Below are 21,444 nucleotides of genomic sequence, written 5' to 3'. Positions count from 1 at the left end.
CAAAGCATGGGGGAGTGCTGAACATGTGCCGGCTCACGCTTACACACGAGGTCCGCGGGACCGCAGGTGGAGTCGCAGCTCAGGCGTGCGCCTCCTCAGAGCGCGCAGCGTGCAGGTTAAGATCCTCGATCGGACAGCCCTGGGGCTCCCCTTCATTCTGCATCGCTTCTCAGCTGCCTCTGCGGTACCTACAAATGCAGAAAGGCGCACAGCAGACAAAGTCCAACAGAAGCGGCTGCTGAGCGGCAGCTCACAGCCTCAGTTCTTTAGGGAAAATTTGCGGAGGCTCGAGTGGGTGGCAGAGGGTGTACGGCAGCCCTCTGCCCAGCATCCCCCCTGCCAGGGCTCCTGCCCCAGCCTCGGGGCTCATCCTGCAGCTGCACCTTCCTCTTCCCTGAAGCCAGTATCCTGCTGCTCCAAGGGCCTTGTGGGGGCTGCCTTCCCTCACGGCCGCAGGACCTTCCTTGCAGTACACCCCCTTGGCTCCATCCCAGCCTATGGCTCCCCCTACAGCAGCTCGGTTCCTCAGAGGCCCCACAGCTCCCCTCACAGTCCCCACATCTCCCCCCAGCTCCCCACAGACCCCATAGTTCCCCTCACAGGACCCCAGCTCGACTCACAACTTCCCCAGAGACCCCATACCTCCCCTCACAGACCCCCCAGCCCCCCTCAGACACCCTGGCCCCCGCCTGCCTCATAGATCCCCTCACAGCCCCCCTAGCTCCTCACAGCCCCCCCCAGGCCCCCCCAGCTCCCCTCGCAGCCCCCCAGACCCCTCCAGCTCCCCTCACAGCCCCCCCACCTCCCCTCAGACCCCTCCAGCTCCCCTCACAGCCCCCCCAGCTCCCCCCCCAGACCCCCCAGATCCCCTCACAGCCCCCCAACTCTCCTCACAGCCCCCCCAGACCCCATATCTCCCCTCACAGCCCCCCAGCTCCCCTCACAGCCCCCTCAGACCCCATATCTCCCCTCACAGCCCCTCAGCTCCCCTCACAGTCCCCCCAGACCCCATAGCTCTCCTCATAGCCCTCCAGCTCCCCTCACAGCCCCCCTAGACCCCCTATCTCCCCTCACAGCTCCCCCAGACCCCCAGTCTCCCCTCACAGCCCCCCTAGACCCCCTATCTCCCCTCACAGCCCCCCCAGACCCCCTATCTCCCCTCACAGCCCCCCCAAGACCTCCTATCTCCCCTCACAGCCCTCCAGCTCCCCTCACAGCCCCCCCAGACCCCCTATTTCCCCTCACAGCTCCCCCAGACCCCCAATCTCCCCTCACAGGCCCCCCAGCTCCCCTCGCAGCCCCCCCAGACTCCCTATCTCCCCTCACAGTCCCCCCAAGACCTCCTATCTCCCCTCATAGCCCTCCAGCTCCCCTCACAGCCCCCCAGACCCCCTATTTCCCCTCACAGCCCCCCAACACCTCCTATCTCCCCTCACAGGCGCCCCCCCCCCCCCCCACCAGGGGTCGCGCTCACAGCGCGGCGCGGCGGGGGGGAGGAGGGGGAGGGGGGAGAGGCGCGGCCGCCCTCCGCGCCGCGCGCCGCCATTGGCGGAGCCGCGCCGTCAATCACCGTCGCCATGGCAGCCGGGGGGCCCGCCCCCCCTCCTCCCGCAGCGCCGCGCCGCGCAGCGCCGCTTGGGCCGGGCCGGGCCGGGAACCGGAGCGGGGCCGGGAACCGGAGCGGAACCGGAGCGGAACCGGAGCAGCCGGCGCCGCCATGGAGGGCGTGCGGCCTGGCGGGGGTGCCCCCGCGGGAGGGCCGGGCTCCGGGTCGGGCTCGGGCTCGTTCCCGTCGCTCTTCCCGCCGGGGCTGCACGGGATCTACGGCGAGTGCCGCCGCCTGTACCCCGAGCAGCCCAACCCGCTGCAGGTCACCGCCATCCTCAAGTACTGGTGAGCCCCGGGGGGGGACATTGGGGTCTGGGGGGGACAGAGGGGTCTGGGGAGGGATATTGGGGCCTGGGGGGGGAATATTAGGGTCTGGGGGGGGAGTGGTGGGGTCTGGGGGGGACATTGGGGTCTGGGGAGGGAATATTGGGGTCTGGGGGGGGACAGAGGGGTCTGGGGAGGGAATATTGGGGTCTGGGGGGGGAATATTGGGGTCTGGGGGGGGGACAGAGGGGTCTGGGGAGGGATATTGGGGTCTGGGGGGGAAATATTGGGGTCTGGGGGGGCAACAGAGGGGTATTGGGGGAGCAGAGGGGCTGGAGGGAGCTGTGGGGTCTGGGGGAGCTTTGGGGTTGTGGGGGGAACAGTGGGGTTTGGGGGGGGAGTTGTGGGCGAGAGGGGTGTTGAGGAAAGGAGTGGGGCTGCAGGGGTTTGGGGGAGCAGGGAGAGCTTTGAGGGGTTTGGGGGAGCAGAGGGGCAGGAATGGGGTTTGGAGGAGCAAGGAGAGCTTTGGGGGGGGTTGGGGGTGCAGGGAGAGCTTTGAGGGGTTTGGGGGAGCAGGGAGAGGTGCAGGGGGTTGCAGCAAGGGGAGAGGCCGGGGGCTGCAGGCTGAGGCGCGGGGAGATGCCCAGGAAGGTCTGGGGGTGCCGTGGGGCGCCACAGGGCAGCGCGCTGGGTGTCAGGGAGGTGTGGGGGCCGGAGGCAGGGCCTAGAGGCAGCTCTGCAGAGCGGGGACGTGGGGAGACGCGTTTTTGGGGTGACCTGGAGCGAGGGATGGGGCTGATGAGGGCCTTGGCTGGGGCAGGGCGTGGGGAAGGGGAGCGCGTTTCCCTCGGTGGGGCAGTTCCTCAGGGGGCTGGAGCTTCTTCTCCTGGGCAGGAGGCTCAGGCTCTGCCTTCTGGCCCGGAGTTTGGGGTGCTGGCATGGCCGGGATTAATGGGATTGTGCCAGCCTCCGAGCCCAGTGCATGCTGTGCGCGCCCGTAAACCCAGGGGACCGAACCAGCTTCTCCTGCCCTCGTGTAGCCACGTGTTGTCACGGGCTGGGAATCTGCTGCCTCTTCCCCTCTCTGCTGACACGGTGTCTGACACCAGTCACAGCAGTTGTTTACGTGGGAGAGTGGCACGAAGGAAGTACTTGGATGTTTGGCTGCCGAGATAAGTGTCTAGCCCCGTGGGAAGAGGAGTCCCTTCTGCTTCTTGCCATTGCCGTGCTGCTCAGCCCTCTCTCCTGGACCGAAGGAACACGATCGGGTCTGCCTGGAGCGTCTGGTGGACCTGACGTTGACCAGTCCCTAGTCCGGCACCGTGAAAAAGTTTAGTAAAAGTTTAATAAGTGTAAAATAAATTCACAGCTCATTTTAACATGGGCGTCTCTATCTAGCTGAGTCCTGGGTGGCAGCAGAATAATATCCGTCCTGTGCTCTGCTCTGACTGAGCTATTGCTGTTGCCTCCCAAAGCGCTGTCTTCAATCAGCTTCTAGCAAGAAATACGCTTGCTACCTGTTGCTTAGATTTTTTGGGTAAATTACTGAAACTGGCACGGTGGGCTGAGATAATTTCCTAATCAGCCGCGTGGGGCAGTCCTGCGGTACTTCAGCGCTGGTCTGATCAGATTTTTACACCTGTTTGTACCCAGGTTAATAAGGAAGGGTGGCAGAGACCCTCGTTTGGGAAGAAACCTGGCTTCTCGTTCGCTCGAGGGGTTGGTCGGGGCTTCCCTGCAGCTGGGGCTCGGACACAGGAGGAGGTGGTGACGGTGGGTCGCACGGGAGGCGCTGCCAAGGCCTGTTTGCGCCGGCACTTTGTGCTTTTCTTGAAACTGCCGAGCAAAGTTCCCCGCCTTAGGAGAAATATTGTAACGCTAATCAGCTTTTAATTATACACAGCAGCTCCTCCGTGGTTAGCAGGAGTTTTGTTGTTCAGGGAGCCGAAGGGCTCGCCCGGCGGAGCAGGGATTTCCTTCGTGGCGCCGGGGGCTCTGCGGAGCCGCTTACCGGTGAGATTTGGGGTTCGGATGTGCGGCGTTTTCGTGGAACGAGTCTTTTTTTTTTTTTTTTTTTTTCTTTTCAACGCGATTTGCATGTCTTGGGAGAAGGTTCGTGATTGCAATCGGGACTTCTTGGAAGAGCTCCTGGCTATATTTGTAGCGGCTGTGCGCTGAGCTCGCTGCTGCTCCCCGGCACCCGCTTTTGGTTTTAAAACATGGCTGGGTGTTTCCATGCCTTGAGGCTTAAGGCTGCTGGTGAAAAAGCAAATTTGCATTCTCCTTGTTCTGTGACAGGCTTTGAGGAGGGCAGAACCGAGGCTGGCCTGCTGGTTTTCCGTCCCCTGTCCTGAGCCGAGGCCAAGAGCTGGAGAACCGGAGCGCTGACCTGTGGTCCGCGGCCGCTGGGAGCGTTGTCGGAGGGGAGCTGTGAGAAGCCAGCCTGCCTCTGAGCAACCCCCTAAAGACTTCTCAGGGGAAACGCACTGGGAATTTTCCGTCTTTTTTCTCGCAGCGGAGCTGTTTCCTCTCCGCCCGCTCTGGGTTCCTTGGCCAGAAACTTCAGCGCGCTCTTAGCACCAGGCAGGGAGAGGTGCCGCGCGGATGCAAACCCCGTTTTTTCCCCCCCGAGGCCGCGCTTCTTGCTCCTGAATGAGCTCCACGAGTAGGGAATGCAACAGATTTGTACCCGTAGCCTTGAAGTTGGGCTCTCCCTAATAAACTCCTCCGACGCTGCCAGCTCCTCGCGTGAGCCCGCGCGCTGAAAGGGGGATGGCGGCGCGAGGTCGAACCGCGCGGCAGCGGCTGTGGGCGGGAGGATGTGCCCGAGCGGCGAGAGCTGTCCCCAAAACTGGGTCAGCGCCCGTGTCAGCAGCCCTGGCGGAGCTCTTCTGTCCCGTGTGCGTTCCTCCAGGCTCAGAGCTGGTGCTGGCTGCTCCTGCGCCTGCGGGGGCTTCCGGGCTTTGCGTGTAGGGCGGAGGGCGAGATGCTGGAGGGTTTGTCCTTTTGTCAAAGCACCCGTGCTCCCACGTGAGTCATTTGACATCCGAGGTGTTGTTAAACCCAGCTTGGGAGCAGGTTTTGTGTGTGTGGGAGACACCTGTTGCTTCGCGTTTTCTTTTCGCTGCAAACGCCACCCGGCAGCTCGGAGCTGTGCGGGTTGGCGGGCCGAGCTCTGCCTCCGGAGCCTTCCCGGCCAGGTGACGTGGTGCTGCTGCTGATTTTCTGAATCGACGGTTTTTCCTCCGCTGTTTTCCTCCACTTCCGTGGCTACGCTCAGAGCTATGGGTTGCTTTCCTCACAGCGTAGACGTCCGGAGTTGTGCTTTGAGGAACAGCGATGCTCTTTTCAGTGAGGTATGTGCCTCTGGCCCGAATTAGGAGCTTGCAGAGCAGATACAGCTATCGCTCCTTTACTCGGAGAGTTTTCTGCTTTTCTTTGTTTTGCGGAAGTTTTAATACGATTTTCCAGACGTCTTCATGCTTTAATGTTAAAAACATTGTAGTATTTTGCACGCATGCACTTTGCCTTCCTGTGCTCCATGCTTTCTGGACTTAACCCAACCTTCCCCGTCATTTTTTTAGAGGTAGCTAGGCCACGCCGATCTTATCGCTAGCTGTGAGTTAAGGCAGGTCCATCTACAGCCCCTTGCAGAATCTGCGGAGACTTCCCACTTGTCTTGAATAAACCGATTTACCTGAGAGTCTTTTTTGTTTTTAATGCAGGCTGGGGGGACCTGATCCTCTGGACTACGTTAGCATGTACAGAAACGTGGGAAACCCAGCGCTGAACGTTCCTGAGCACTGGCACTACGTCAGCTTCGGGCTGAGTGACTTGTACGGAGACAACAGAGTGCACGAGTAAGCATCACCCACGTCCTGGTGCTGTGTGTTGTGTTTTGTGTCACGTTTGGGGGAGTGGAAGTAGAACCCCGTCCTGCTGTTCGTGTTATTTGAACAGCTGCTTTTCTGCTGAGAGTACCGTAGCCCTGGTCTTCTGGGGGGTGACGTGTGCCTGGGTTGGGATGTAGAAGAATGACTGTGTTCCCCTCTTGAAGCTCTGCGTGCAGTGTATGTCCTTGTTAGTGTTGTAAGTTGAGCGATTTGTGGTTTTTTTTTCCTTTTTTAACTCCCAGGGAAACTTTTTTTAGCTGAATGCCTCGTGTTTTTCCCTCTTGATAGTCTGCTGTGCTCATAGGCTTCAATCCCGACTCCTCCCTGTGCATGTTACATGCCTTCCTCTGGAAAACTGCTGTCAGGGCATTTTTCCTGTTGCTGGCACGGCAGCGTTACTGTCAGCAAGTGGACTGCCACCCAAGTGCCTGCTGCATGAAGTGTGAGTCTCTGGTAACCGAAGTATAAAACAATTGACTGACTTTCTTCTCTGCAGTAATGATTACCTTAGATCGCTGGTACAGACGGTCTTCAGGAGGTGTTTTGTGTTGGATGGGGCAAGTAGCATGATCTAATCTTGTTGTTGTCATGCTTTCACCGACTTTGCTCCTTAAGTCCAGGTAAAATAAGCAGTCACCAAGCTTTCAGAGTCTTGGGGCTCTGAACGGGGATCCTTTAACCAGGCAGAAATGGCAGGTTTCTGCTGTTGCTCTTCAGTGAAACTCCTGTGCTGTTTCATCGTTGCAGGCTAAATATCCGTGATGAATGGCGCAGCAGAAGCCCTGATTTGTTCATCCAAGCTTTTCCTCTTCTGTTTGTCTTGGTTGAGTTTCAGCCAGCAGTCTTTATGGGTTTTGTTTTACCCAGGTGCTTCTCTTGCAACAGCGACAGCTGAGCAGTTTCTTTAACCTTACCCATGTCCTCAAGGCAGTTTCTTCTGTTTGTGGATACAGAGCTGTTTTTCAGAGGTCTCTTTTAAGAGTGGTGTTTACACAGAAACCCAGTGTCACTGAGACCTGCCTGGGGCGTTTTGACCAACACATCTGGCAACAAACCCCATTCATTAGGTGCTGGGGCAGAGACAGGGTAGGGCAAATAAAAGGTGAAAGAAACGAAAAGAAGCTTAAAGGTTTCCTTCCCTTGCTTTCACAAGAGACCCAGCCGTGGACATGCAGGCCTTCACACGATGCCTTTGTTCTCAAATCATGAGATTTCATCTTTGCCACTGAAAATCTGAGGTTGCCAAGATTAGGCAACCTGTGTTTTCCAGCCTCGTTCTACTGGAAGTTAATTTTGGAGGGAGTAAGTGCTGTGCTGGCTTCCTCTTTTTGGTGGCTTGCCAGCCCGAGGCTTTCTCATGGCGAGAGTATTCTCTTCGATCCGACTCACTGCTGGTGGTTGCGGGAGAGAGCAGCGGGAGGATGTGGGGGTCTCAGCTGAAGACATGAAGGGTGAGGAATGGCTTAATGTGTGGCTTAATGTGTTTGTATGAGTGAAGAAGCAAACTGTGTAAGGACACCACCTTTTGTGCCCTGAGTGTGGCGTGTGGTCTGGTTTCTCAGCCCCCGACTGCTCTCAGCTAAATCAAAGCCTGTTTGTTCTGTAGAGGGAAGCCTGGGGGAGGAGGAGAGAAACTATCCCACAGGTACGTCACAACCTTAAGGAGCATTTCCACTCCTGTCTGTGTGGGCTGCCGCAGCGTTCCTGGGCTCTGGAGCAGGTCGTCCGTGTGTCACTCGTCCTGTGAGATTCATCTGACTGCAGCTTGTCACCTTTATTTTAGCCTCACTCTTGGAGCTGCAAAGCTTAGTATTGCCTGTGCTGTCAAGAGGGCTTTATCACAAGTAGTCTTAATACACAGCGCGCGTGGTAAAGCTGCCAGAACCTCAGCATCTCTCAGACACTAAGCGTGAAGTGATCAGCGGGTAGGTGAGCACTGAGGACGGGCAGGGGAAAGGAGCTCAGCCCCACCAGCAGTTCTGTTCCCTGCTCCTGAAACACCACTGCCACGTGGACTGCACGGCTCCGGGCTGGCGCTGTGCGTGCTCAAGAAGCTCTCGTTCTCCAGGAGGGAATGAGAAAGCCCCTGTTTACGGTCTCTGCTGCTCAGAGGACTTGGAAATTCTGCTGTCCCAAAGCATCCTGCGGGACGGCTGGCAGGAGAGCGGGGCGACAGGGGCGCCGTTTAAATCTTTGGAAGATTTCCTTTAAAGCTGGCGTGGCACTGAACTCTGCTTGGTTACTGGCCAGCGGAGACAGCTGTTGGTCTGTGGCTTGTGGTTTGTTTTCCAGCGCTCCCTGCAAGGAGCACAGAGCTGGACCTGCCCGTGACAGACAGCAAGGTTGCGGCAATAGAGGCGTGTGTCCCTGAGCTCGCTGCCTTTCATCCTTTGGAGGATAGATAGCGCTGCCAAGGACCCTTTTAATCTCCCCACTTGACTTTGGGTAACACGTGGCTTGTTTCTCGTGGACCTCTTCTGGTGGTACGGGACGATGTAGACCAATTATAATGCAGTACTAAGTGAGAAGGACTTTTTGATGATTTTTTCAGTGATCCAGGGCTGAGTTGAAGGCCCCTATATTTTTATCTATAATGGGATAGCAAACAGATGTAGCGTGTAACACGAAAATGTTGACTCTAATTTATATTTTTTAATAAGAACCTGAAAAGCCTGAAGTGGAGCTCTCCCTGTGCCTCCTTGTTGACAGATTTATTTTCAGCTAAAACAGCACTATTTCCTGCCCTGCTTACATATCAGCTCCGCTCCGCTCATACAACCGGCCTATTTCTGAGAGTCCACGGAATAACGGGGAAGAAATCTCAGAATTTCAAACGGGGGAGCCCTATTTCATTTAAAAACACTCAGTGCTTCATGGCATAGTGGCAACCACGACACCAGCTGTGCGGGGCTGATGGCTCTCGAAATCCTAAATCCTGACGTCAGGGCGGCGTTAGGGAACCGCCGGCCTTGCAGGGGGATTGCCAAGCCCCTCGCCTGGCAGTACGTCTCTCCAGGCAAGCGTGCTGCACGACTCGAGTGGCAGCAGAAGACCTTCCGGGACGTTTTAGCAAGTTAATTGCCATTTCCAACTTTTTCTGGTCTGCTTTAAAATGAAAACGGATGGGTAACCGCTTGAACGTAGTGAGCAGGGTTAGAGTACAGCCTCGTGTTTCTTTTTTTGACTGCTCTTGCTCTCTGAAAGAGAGGGGTCGTTTGCTGAAGCAATAACTGGGTGCACAGGGTGCAAGCATGTGGCTGTGGGACACGTCCCACTCTTTCTTCCACCCCGCAGGGGACACATCCCTGTGCATCAGGGCAAAGCACGGTGCTGCAGGCACCTGCTCCTTCCCTGGCTCCCAGCCCCGATGGTGACTTCTGGCTACACAGAAAGCAGCCGTCAGAGAAGTTGTTCCTGTAGTTCCCCAAGTGCTCACCCTTTTTTTTTGGTTCGGAAGTGCCTTGAAAATGAGGCTCGTGATGCGTTAGGATTCCTGAAAGCCTGGAAGAGTCGTACGTGTATTCAGATGGCAAGGCTGTCATTCAGAGCCACGGCAGGAGGCAAAAGTTAAATTACGGCTCGGTTAGGAGATAAGGTTTGTACGCGGGGCCTTCCCGCGTCCCGAGAAGAAACACGCCAACCGCCTTCTGCTGTTTAGCCTTTTAGGCGAATGCCAATAATTGGGCTTCCCGACCTACACAAACTTCACGTCGACAAGGGTTTGTTTTGTTTGTTTTTTTTTCCCCTCTCTCTTTTTGCCTGGCAGCTTGCCAGCGGGCTGAGTGCGGCATCCCTCCCATCTGCATGAAGCCGCCCAGATTTCAGCTGCCTCGGTCTCTCCTACAGCCGCGCGGTGCCACCCGCCGAGGGGACGGGTCCCCGTGCATGCCGGGGTAACGGGGTGGCTCTGTGGGTGGTGCCTCCCCGTTAAAGGTGAGGGTAAGCACGAGCCTTTCACGATCTCCCCGTCCGGCTTGTGTTCTGCTGCCTTGTATAGCTCCTCTGAATGACCCGGACTTGTAAAAGGGCAGGGATGCTTGTTAGAGCTGGGAGGGGAAAAAAAAAAGGAGCGCAAAACTGGATCAGGTAACAAATGCGAGGCTTGCAGAGGGGTGGATGTTTTCTGGAAGGCTTTTTCCGAGTGTGAAAGGAGTTTGAAAAGAGTATTTAGAAAATAGCCTGAAAGTTGGAACGAGCGCTCTCTTTCTTTTGAGTGCACGCTGGCTTCTCTTTTGAGCCCGCATGAATGTAGGATGGAGTGGTGCTGACAGCTGTCACTTTAGTGGCCTCTTAGTTCTGTAGCCTTTCGTAAATTTAAAAGCTCGCTGCCCTCAGCTTGCCAGCCTTTAGCCTTAAATTTTGGTATTTAATGGGTCCCTAAGTGCTTTCTAAACCACAAGCCTAAAGCACCACTGAAATATTACACCAAACTCCAAGGTGACAGCGAGCTCTTTCTAAATGGCGGGGACGACTCTGCCCTTCTTTGTCTTCACTAAAATGCAATAAAACCAAGAGCCTTTTAGGAGACAGTAAATTAGAGGTGGATGGCGGTGGTTGTTACAGATCAATGTTTCAGATTTTGAAGAAGATTTTGAAACAGCATTGATAGAATACAGGATACAAGTGGAGAAATGAAAGATCAAACCAGTTTGGGAGCCGAGCATGAAATTCCAGGAAAATTACTAAAACCCCGAAGTTTTCTTCCATCTTCTGTGGTGTCCGGTTTCTTGCAAGTGTGGGATTGAAGCATGCTTGACGCAGAAGACCCTCGGGACAACTTCTTTTGAAATACCAGCATAGAGGTGCCAGCCCCTCCTCATCCTCACCTTGCTTCGCTCGGCTGCTAGCTCTGAAGCCAGGTGACACCTGCTGCGTAAGGGCTGACTACTTGGTAGCCAATTTGGGACTTGGTAGCCACTTCGGGGTACGGAATAGCGAAGCCAGGTTGAGTTTGGGGACAGGTCTTCAAGTTGAGGACCTTCTGGGTACTGTTGCTGGAGAATAGAGCATCTGCCCCTGCTAAAGGGAACGACATGGGAACGGACATCGGTAAGCCTCGGTTTAGGAAGGAGGTGCCAGAGCTAAGATGGGGGGGAGGAGAGTCTGAGATGAACGCTGAACCCTCCTTTTCTTACAGGTTTTGTTCCGCTAGCAGAGGCTGACCCCAAATGTAGTGCTTATTTTTCTGATCAGGCTTCTTTCTGAGGCAGAGGGGAGAGGAAATGTTGTGGCAGAGTGGGAAGGGAGAGGGTGCAGGATTAGGGAGCTCTGTGACCGGCAAAAAGTATTTCCTTTTGGTAACAGCTTATATGAGATGCCATCAGAGTTGAAATGAGTAGTTTGAGATGCAGGGGTCAACAAGATCCATTTTTGATGAATTTGTGCTTGGATTTTTTTCATGCCTACCGACATACGAGCTAGCCGGAGTTTTTTTTCCAAACTTAGGGTACTTGTACCAGCTCTCTCCCACGTGGATTCCCTGGTGTCTAGAAATACAGCTGTGCTTCCACGATGCCTGCTGGGAGCACCTGTAGGTCCATTGGTCCATCTCTTCTGCCCGTTTGTGTCTGCTTGGTAGAAATGTGGTGGTCTGGGGATTTCTCTTCCTTTGCAGAGCTTTGAATTGCCCACCAAGTTCAAAAATGGGGACGTTTTAAAGACCCACGAGTGTGATGTACCATTCAATTCCACGTTTCCCCAGCAGAAACCAGCTCAACCAAGCATCGTGCCCACTTACGCACCCCGTTGGTGGTGTCCCCCGATGGCTGGGGCAGCGCACCGGGACTGGGACTTGTGTTCCTCTGCTGGAGGCAGACCTCCCTTGAAGCTACGGGCACCACGGGGAAACCTTTTTTCTTCCCTCCTCCCAGGCAGAGAGTGCACTTGGCTTCCAAATGTCGTTTGCTGGAGGTAGTTAGCACCATTAATAACGTGGAAGATGGAGGCCACCTACGGAGAGGTCTGCTCCGTGCTGCGGTCTGTGTGTCTGCGGAGCTCGGGGGACCAGAGCACGCCTGAGCTGTGCTAGATTTGGAAATTTTATTTTTTTTTTGAAGCATCGAAGGAAATTCGTTTAACGTTTGCTGTAAAGTAGTTGAATTTACAAGAAGGCCTGTTTTCAATAAAAAAGGAAAAGATTGGATGTAAGTTTACAGCTGAGCGTTCCCGAAAGCAAGGCCGGCTTCCTGCTCAGTAGCGCATCTGCGCGTGCATCCTGGTAAGAGGAGCCTCTGCTGCCATGCAGGGCCAGGGCACGGCGTTCAAAGCAGGCAATTTCGGTTCTATCAGCAGAAATGCATCTGTGAGCTCGGCGTACGGGAGGGGAGTTGGCCCCGGACAGGGCTCCCTTGCTGTCGTCTCCCGGCTGGGCTGGCGCTGGACGAGCTCGCACGCTCCGCTCTCCCAGCGGGTTCAGCCTGCCGGGAGCAGGAGTGACTGGGGATCAAACCTGGGTCTTCCTCTGAAAGTTTGCTTAATTTGATGAAGATCAGCTTAGGATGTTCTAAAAAGCAGTAATTAAAAGATAGAGTTGTTTTTTTGTCTTGGTGGGACATGAAGGTAAAAGCATTTCTTCGTCTGTGTGGCCAATCCAGCTGTGAGATCAAAGGAACGTTGACTTTTTTTTTAATCCTTTTGCTTGCTGGAATAACGATACTAACAAAATGAACCTTTGAAGAGATGCATCTGAATGCTGTTACTCAGACCTAATCCCTTTTTCTCCTCAATGCTAGGGGCATGCCTTGCTAGCTGGTGCAGTGCTAGGGTAGTGTGCGTGCATCGTGGTGGGACGGTGGTTGCCAATTAGCAGATTTATTTTAAAATTTGAGCTGTCAGCGTTTCTCCCCCCCTAAGCTGCAAACCCCATGGTGATTACTAAACTCGTCTGCCTTTCTACTGTCATCCCAATTTTGAATCGAGGCCCAATAGGCAGTGACACCAGGCTAACAAAGGAGGGCTGTAAATCTTTGGTGGTCTCCCATTCACATGGTATTCCCTCCCCTGGACAAAGGGGTGGCTAGGGCTCCGGGTGCCACGCTGCCTCCAGGGATGGTAAACAAGGGATGGATGGCTTGGGGGAGGCATTTGTGATCAGTTGACAAAGCTGATTTGGGTAGCTGGGATGCCACCTGACAAAGAGGCCTGAGGTTTAAAGAGGGATTCTGCTAGGGCTCTTAAGAACAAAAAGGAGAGGGGGGAAAAAAAAGACCAGAAAAGTATTTTTTGTAGGATGTAACTGGGGTGGGAGGAGGTGAAGAGGGACTCGGCCATTCTTGGGGAGCTCTGATTTAAGCCCAGAGGGTAGAAACAAGGGAAGGAGGGAGGGAAGGGTGCACAGATGGCTCATTGTTTTGTCTAGCTCGGCATTCTTGCACTGCCGAAGCGAAGGGCGATTGTTTTAAAATCCCTTTTGCAAAGGGAGCTGTTTGCTTTTCAGCTATCGCTCGTCCCTGAAGATGCAAACTGTAAACCAGAGGGGCTGGGCTTTTACCACCCCTGTGTTTCGGAGGGTCAGGGCTGGAGCCGAGGGCACGGGGCGCTTGTGGGGCAGCGCGGCATCGCCTGTAGGGGAACGGGGAAAGAGCCGCAGCAGTGGGAAGGGGATGCATACGGGGAAGGGGATGCGTACGGAGGGGCTGATGTAAAGCAGCATCCACCCTGGGGAGCTGTACCGAGGGCGAAGCATGGCATAAACCTGGCACGTACCCGACCTGCCAAGATACCTGAATGCAGGTTTCTTGCAGCATTAAATTTTTTCGTAGCCGATGGTTCATTAGTCCAGAGAACTGTGCGGCCGTTTCCATACTGTTATTCTTTCTACCGGTGCAGCTCCTTCCCCCGCCTCCCCTGTGGATTGTTGTGGCCTTTCTGGAGCGGGGGCCTTTTTTGGCATGGTCGACAAAAATAAACCATAAAGGCTGCTGTTGTTATGAACAAGGCTCAACAGGGGAATTTTACCAGTAGAAGTACAGCAATATAATTATACTGGTAGACTAGTTACAGTAAATTTCCTCATGAAGACAAGCCTTAAGTTGACATTTCCTAGCTAAGTTGGATCCATATGTATAACCTTATTACGCAGAAATAATGTGTCTCTGGGCCTTGAATTCTTTTTTACCCAAAAGAGTAGCATTGAGCAGAAAAGCAAAGAAGTCGATGTTCGAAGATGGATGGGGGATTTTCGGTAACAGAACGGCTGTGAGGAGTTGTATGCTGAACTGTTTTACTGAGTAAGTTATTTCTCAGAGGGCGATCAGGAGCTTTCTTTTCCCTGGAATTACGGCTCAGCCCCCAAGGGTCTTTGCCTACCTGTTGAGTTGGTGAAGACTTCTTGCGGTGCTCATCAGTGTATTTTTGAATGCACCCTTTGCGATGAAAAAAGGCTAGATAACAGCTCAGCAAGTAAAGAGGCATTGTCTCGATTTCTGCAGCTAATGAAGTGAAAGATCAGGGATTGCATCCCAGATCCAGCAGGACACACAGGTGTCCAAACTCTGGTTGAAATCTGGAGTGCAGGCTCCTCAAAGCTCCTGAATGCCTATTGTTCCTTGAGCTCATTTATCGTGCAGCTGAGAACTTAATTGCGCCAGTGTCCTAAAAACGTGGTAAAGGGTCTGCTGAAGTTCTTTCCTGCCTTCTTCTTTTTACCTATGCTCTTTAGCCAGCAGGAAGGTAATGGGAGACACCAGTGTTTATGTTCTACGTAACCCGTTAGAGTCTGAAACTTTTAGGCAATACTGAAAACAACTAGCTGTAGCTGTCAGCATAGCTTCTAACTTTGGGTTTTTCTCTTATTCTTTCCACTCTCGCATACTGCTTTTGAAAGCCGCTTTTGTTATGCGAATGGATTCCTCCCAGCAGCTGCAGAACTTTCCGCAGTAGGAGCTAGGAAGGAGCCAGCAGACACCGCGAGGAAAGTCGGTGCCCTTTCCTCAGGGACTCACCACGCACAGCAACGCTGCCCTTCCAGCCATGCTGGCCCCAGCTGGCCCTTTGCTTACGTCCTTTTGGCTGGCAGGGTTGCAGCCGAGCCCTTAGGTGAAGTTAGGAGATGTTTGAAGCTTTTTTATTTTGAAGACCAGGGATGGGAGGTGGGAGGCCTGGGTGGCTCCGCAGGGAGTCCTCGAGCTAAAAAGCATGGCCAGTCCTCTAGTCACTTGATTTCATATAGATTTATTTTTTTTTGAATATGTGTTTTGGGAAATGTAAGGATGAAACGGTTTGGTCTTGTCAGTTTGATCATGACCGTAGCAGGAGATCAAACCATCACCAACTGGTGTACCTACGTCTTTATGGTATAAAACAAAATAAAACGAAAACTGCCCTCATGCGGACATGTTTTTGCTGGGGTAAAGGGTGACGTATTCCATGCAGCCTCCTGTTTCATATTTTGGTGCCTTACTCATTTCCCACTTTCAGCTTTTGTCCATGCTGTGCAGAATGTGGAGTTAATTTCCCGGCTCTTCTGTGACCTTTACAGCCGGAATATACAGGCATTTGCTGTATGATGTGTGTCACATTACCATCTGAAGTGGGGAAACAGCGTTACTTTCCATCTGAGAATCAAATTCCTCAGTAACTCGTTGAGGATGGCAGGATGTTTGCAGTAGGCAGGGGATTCAAACCTAGATCACCCGGATGCTGTTTTATGACTGTGAGGGTATTTATTCTGCAGCTTCTTGACGTAGTGTCAGTAACGAAGCAGATCTCTTGGGCACAGACAAGGCCATTTGCCCTTAATCTACATGCGTACATTTATACACGTACAACGCTGCTGGCACTCTCCAGAACGGGAGGATAATGCTTCCAAGCCTCTCGAGCTCGAAGGGATTAGCCTCCAGCAGCTAAGCAGGATCCTATCCTTCCTCCAAATACCACTACTTTCATGGCATGGACAGCTGAACCTCAAAGCAGCAACCCCTAAATTGCCTTAATTTGCAGCCCAGCACATTAAAGTGCCCTGAAAGCTGATGGTGGTTTACTTTGACACGCAGGGCTGGAGGCAGCATGGTTCTGGAGCTGGTTCACACGTGGGTGGGCAGGAGCCGAGCACAGGAACCGCGTCTCTCAAAGCGAGTTTAACTTGTGTGTTTGTGAATTATCAGCTGCGAGTCGTGTCAGCTCAGGTTTGGACACGGCACCAGTAGTAAAAGTTCATACCTGTGCTCTTGGCCATAACGCTCTGGGACTGCTGGCAGTCTCTGGTTGATGCCTGCACAGAGGGCGGCTTCCCCAGCCTCTCTGGATCCTCTGCCAGGGTCTGACAGCTATCGTGGTGGGGAGAAAGAAAACCACGCAACTTCCTGATGCATATAATGAGAATTTCCAATTACTTTTGCTATTTTGCTGTGCTTCTCAGAAGGGTCTGGCTCTGTCCGTGCTACATTTTAATGTCACTTGTGCTCCTGGTGCTTCTCTCATGCCTGAATGATTTAGGGGTCTCAAAATTGGCCTGTCTGTCAGCTCGACAAAACGTACACAATTTCTGTGCCGCAGGTATCTATAGTCACTGGAAAACTGTGCCACTGCCATGTGAGGCAGTTTGACTGCAGGATTAGGTGTAGTGTGGACTTGACACTGTGGTCTGGAGGGTTAGAGGAAAAATCTGGAAATCTGGTGTATCAGTATTCATTGTTTGCAGAAACTGTTTTTTAAAAAAAATCTTCAGCCTTCAGGGACAAGATTGTTACCAGCTGAGTTTTGAATAAGCTGAATGGTAAAATGTGTGGAATCAGTGTTGTGGATGTGTGAGTGAAACTTCAAGTGAAGTATTTTCTTTCCCTTCTTCTCCATAGTATCATTGCTGCATGGCAGGTCAGTGAAGCAGGGCTCTGTTTTCGTACTGGCCAGTAGCACAAATCCACAAATTTCACTCGGGTCCATCTGAATGGGAGTTTTCTGAGGGGATCCTACGTGAGCGTTTCAGCGAGCTGAGAAACCTGCCTCCAGAGCTCTCCACAGAGCTGCGGAGGAAGTGCCTCTGCATCTGTTTGGATTTAGATGTTGGACTAATTCTCTAAAAACAATTTCTGTTGCTGTTTCTAGAAAGGTTTTCCATTTGGTTGATGGCAAACACATTTGATGCGACGTACTGCAGGAGCGAGCTTTCAGCAACAGTTTCGGGCCCAGCCATAGGCGGGTGTCTCGAGCGCTGCGTGTCACTGTCACCCCGATTTTACTTTGTCAGAAATCTTTAAGCATGTGTTCTTTTTGCATTCGTAATTTTCCCTGCTTGTTTATGAAGCATTTTTTTTAAATAAACCAGGGTAGAAGTGAGTCCGGTAAGACTTTCTGTGTGTGGGTTCGGGGCAGTGAGAGCTCGTGGAATTTCCTGCTGGGCGCTCTGAAGAGATAACCATCTGACGGCCAGATAACCGCTCCCTGCTCTGTCAGATGTTTTTATGTTTTTCCTCAGAATTGATGCTTTTCTCAATGCCAAGAGACAATCCAGGAGATTATGCGAGTAAGCAGGTGCGTTTTAGCTGAAACAACTTTTCTGGAGAGCGTTTTAAGCCTTTCGTGTAGGGAGGCTGCTGCGCTTATTTTCATACGAAATTTCTATAGCAGAGCATCTCAGCGTGCCGTCAGGGCTCTCAAATGAGCCTTCTACATTGTTTGACAGCTGCACTAAAAACAACCATTTCCTGTTGGGCAAGATGCTGGAAGTACGAGGTAGGGTCACTTTAATTTATTTTTTTTCCATTAACTTCTGGAATCTGCGAATGATTTGCTTGTAGGGGTAGGACATGGTGTGAGGCGCCTGGAGTCTGAACGCAGAAGACGGGCTCGGAGTAAACTTGTTTGGGGCACATCGGCTCTTGCCCAATATCCTGCCCTGGAGATGGAGACAGGGAGGTGTTAAACTCAGACGGCCCTGCCAGCCTGCTCAGGGCTTTTCCATGGTTTTTAGCCAGGGGACCACCCTTTGTGTGACTTGTTTGCAACCAGATGGGAGCAGCGAGAGGGAAATGGCGCACATCTCGAGTTTTCTCAGGGAGGACCGGTGAAGTCTGTCAGGTCAGCTTGCCTGTCAGTTAAGTGCCCCGATGCTTTTTGCTACAGCAGTCCTCCGTGTTGCTAATAGTAGTATCCTTTCTAGCTAATAGCCCCCTGGGATGGTTACTAGCTGCGCAGTCTTCAAACCAGAGTGAAACCTGGGCCTTGCAGTACTTTGGTCTCGCCAAGCGGAGTTGTGGCTCTGCCCGTCAGCTTGGCTTTAATTGACTTCTTGAACTAATCAGGTGTCCCGGTACTGCTGCTGGGAGCTATGGATTAACAATTACTGGCGCTTCTTTTTTTGAGGCAGAATTAAGAGTGCCTTATGATGGAAATAACAGCAGCTCTTACTGCTGCCAGAGCTGGAAATGTAGCGATGCTGTATTTTGCAGCCTTCAAAACATCAGAGTGGCTCACAAACAGCAGAGCAGGAAGCTTTGTCTTTGTGGAAGACACGAAGAAATGCAATTAAGGAGTCGAAGCAAAAGGCAGCGTAAGCAATTTCACAAAAGTAGCAGTGACGGAGCTGAAAGCTGGAGCTGGGGTAAGTCAGCGTGGTGCTCTGCGAGCCTGCGCTCGCTTTGCTTCCAGAAGAAACCCATTTCATCTCACTGTGGTTGCTGGTAGTGGAGCTGTAACTCCTGAAAGTGCACTCCTAACTATTCTCCAGTACCCTGAAAGAGCGTTCTTGTTGTTCCCTGGCTGAAATAAATGTAGTGAATGAAGGGCCAGCATTTCCCTACGTAAACTCCCATTTTCGGGTATTGGTACATCTAATATATTTATATACACATACTCTTCAACTCTCAAAAAATAAACACCTAGTACACTCTGCTCCTTGTCCAGTGCTGCAGAGCTTTTAACAGCAGACATTCAGAAATACTGCCATTTTACACGGCAACAAAGCAAATCTTTTCTTGTTCCATGCAAAAGTTTGAAAGAAAATGCTTTGGCAAATTGCTTTGATTTAAACTGAAAAGCCTCTGGTTTTTAGAGCTGCTTTTAAAGCAAAAGGCTAGTTTGGCTTTTGATCCTCTTAAGCTGGGTTATTTGATGTGAAAAACGCCCTTGGTACTCTGCTGCAGAGGGGAGCAGCCTTTCAGCTCTCTGTGTGTGGCTTCAGGAGAGGGCTGGCAGCGCGCGGGGTGGTGGGGGGCTCGCGGAGCCTGACTGCACGGCTCTGTAAATAAAGGGGCCTCTATTTCTTTGGATTCTTTTGCTGGAACTAAATATCACGATCGGTGAAACTCTTACCTCATTAAAGGAACAAGCCAGACGTCTTCAGCCTATGTGCAGTGCTGCAATGTGGTCTGTCCTGCTGAGTTGATTTGCTGAGCAGATAAAGAGTTTTAAGCCGAAGAATGGCGTGTAATATATGACCTTGGCTTTCAAACGGTTTGTTTTTGTTCATGCGACAAAATAAGGTTTTGATATTAAATATAGGGTTGGATTTGACTTGGCAGATACCAGAGCCTTCCATTACTGCTGTAGCCATAATATAAAACTATCTGATGTGTGCCAGTGGGCACGCAGCAAGCCAAGAATTTCTCCATCGATGTTTGTTTTTGTGAAAACTTACCCGGCTGCTTCAGAATTGGGTTGGCTGCAAAGGTGATGCCCTCTCTTGTCGGAGGGGGCAAAGAATTGGCAGGCAGAACACCCTCCGTGCTGCCTCTTTGTAGTTAGTATCTCGAGTGCTTGGGCAAAATGAGGATTTTTTTTTTTTCTTAGTGTTTTGGGGGTGTTCAGAGAAAAATCGCTCAATCAAAAGTGCAGAGTTCAGCAGAAACAAGGCATAAACCAAACTATGTGAAATATTCAGATCTGTTAGTACAGAAACTTAATGCTGTGTTGCAACTTTCAGTTTATGTACCTGGGGCTATGTGTGGATACAAAACGTGCATTTTGAGGGCTCCTTCTCGCACGCGCGCTGTCAGCACGTTGGTTGGGTTGGCGCTGTCGTCTTCCTGTAGAGCTGAGACACTCCTGGACTATTGTAACTGTGTTGAATGATAACTTAAAAAAAAATAAAAAAGGAAAAGCCATGCAAACTAAGAAATGAACACCAAAGAGCTGAGATCTTGCCTCTGTGGAACAAAAAGCATGTAATAAAGGTATTACCTTGACAGTTTACACAGGAGCCAGGGTCAGGCCAATCCACAAACAGCACGGGTGCTTTGCAGTCCTGGTGCAGGCAGCACGGAGCTTCAGCGATGGGTATGGGAAGGGCCCTGAGTACAGCTCCCTACAGCTACCTTGGGTGTGCTTAGCAGGACTCCTGGAGAGTGCTTGATTTGCAGGACTGTGTGTTCAAAGCCACCATGCACATCAGGTAGGAGGAGGTAGAATTGCTTTTTGGGTTATCCTCACCGCTCTCCACCCCATTTTCTGTGGCTACGAGGCTTATTCAAGTCTGTACCTTCTGGAACGTTATTCTTTTTAGCTTGTTGGTTGATGGAGGCCAGCTTGAGGATGCTCCAGTGATTGATTTTCCTGGAAGCTTTGTGAAAAGTGGGAGCCTGGAGGAAGGAGTTTGAAGGTGTGAAGGTGCTCTGCAAGGTGTGATACCCTTTTAGCTGGTTCCTTAGCAGCCTGCGTGTCACTGAGACACCCTGCAAACGACAGCGACATGCCCTGCGAGGAGGAGGCTGCCCTGGGAATCCCATGTTATGGAACGTCTTACTATTCATTAACTCATTTTGGGGGAGTCACTCATGATTAATTCCCCGATTATGGGTGGGCTGCTTGTCTGGGATAAGTGCATCTTTTGTATTGTTGCTAAGGTTTGAACCAAAATGAAAACAGGTGATTTGGGGGGAATGAGTGGCTGCTTACCGCCCAGATACAACGAACAGTCTTTTTACCTTTGTGTGGGATCAAAACCACTTACTTGGTCTTCCACTCCTACATGGAGGAGCAGTTGACATGTCTAGCAGTCTTGAGCTTCTAATGGGGCAAACTGAGACCTGAGGCTGGTAGAAAATCCACGATTCTGAATTCCTGCCATAGTCTTGTCTCAACTTCTAGTGATTTCAGGATTTATTCCTGGCTACTTGCTGATTGAAATGAGCGTCTGTGAGGAAAGGCAGCCTGAGAGTCAGTGTTTGAGCATAAAATTCACTTCATACATCGTGTAGCTGGATCCCGGGATTGAAGGATTTATGGGCGATTGTTCATTGAGAGAAATTTTATGGCAGCTGTTGAAACTATTTTTGACTTATTTTCAAATACAAGACTTTCTTGGAAGGATAAAAGCAAAAGCTTTGGCAAAAATGCTGACTGAAAATGGCTATCCTAATTACATTCTGAAGATTAATAATTCTTTCTTTCTGTGGAAGACCTGTCTGAATTAAACAAATGTTTTGGTAAACCATCAAGCTTTTAAAGTCACGTGTCACAATTTCTTCAAAAACAAACAACCAATCTAAAATTAAGTGAGCTCAGATCAAAGACTTTATCAACCGAAACCTTTGAACAGCTGTACAGTACAGGTGAATTGAGTGTATTTAAAGTTTTGTTCTCACAAAGCAGCGTCTTTTCAGCAGTCTGTGTCCATTAACTATTCTAAAACATCTTAAATATAATCTTTAAATACAAATATCTTGCAAAATAGGATTTCTTTGAAAACTCACAGCTACCTTAAAAAGTTGAGAATTATAAGCATTGCACGCTATTGTATTTTTGA

The 21,444-nt window shown here is 51.7% G+C and overlaps 1 protein-coding gene across 2 annotated transcripts in view; it reads left to right on the top strand.

The window, feature by feature from the left end:
- The first annotated feature begins 1,601 nt into the window (after window positions 1–1,601).
- Window positions 1,602–21,444, top strand: part of SUFU (SUFU negative regulator of hedgehog signaling) — an 84,224-nt gene continuing 64,381 nt past the window's right edge. For both annotated transcript variants that reach the window (XM_035547766.2, XM_035547765.2), the window contains exons 1-2: window positions 1,602–1,893; window positions 5,598–5,732. In XM_035547766.2, the coding sequence (XP_035403659.1) occupies window positions 1,718–1,893; window positions 5,598–5,732 (311 nt within the window). In that variant the 5' untranslated portion in view covers window positions 1,602–1,717. The remainder of the gene's footprint in view (window positions 1,894–5,597; window positions 5,733–21,444) is intronic.

This window comes from Cygnus atratus, chromosome 7 (assembly GCF_013377495.2).
Source record: "Cygnus atratus isolate AKBS03 ecotype Queensland, Australia chromosome 7, CAtr_DNAZoo_HiC_assembly, whole genome shotgun sequence".
Lineage (NCBI taxonomy): Eukaryota > Metazoa > Chordata > Aves > Anseriformes > Anatidae > Cygnus > Cygnus atratus.
Note: the sequence above shows the minus strand (reverse complement) of the source record. Positions and strands in the feature narration are given on the sequence as shown.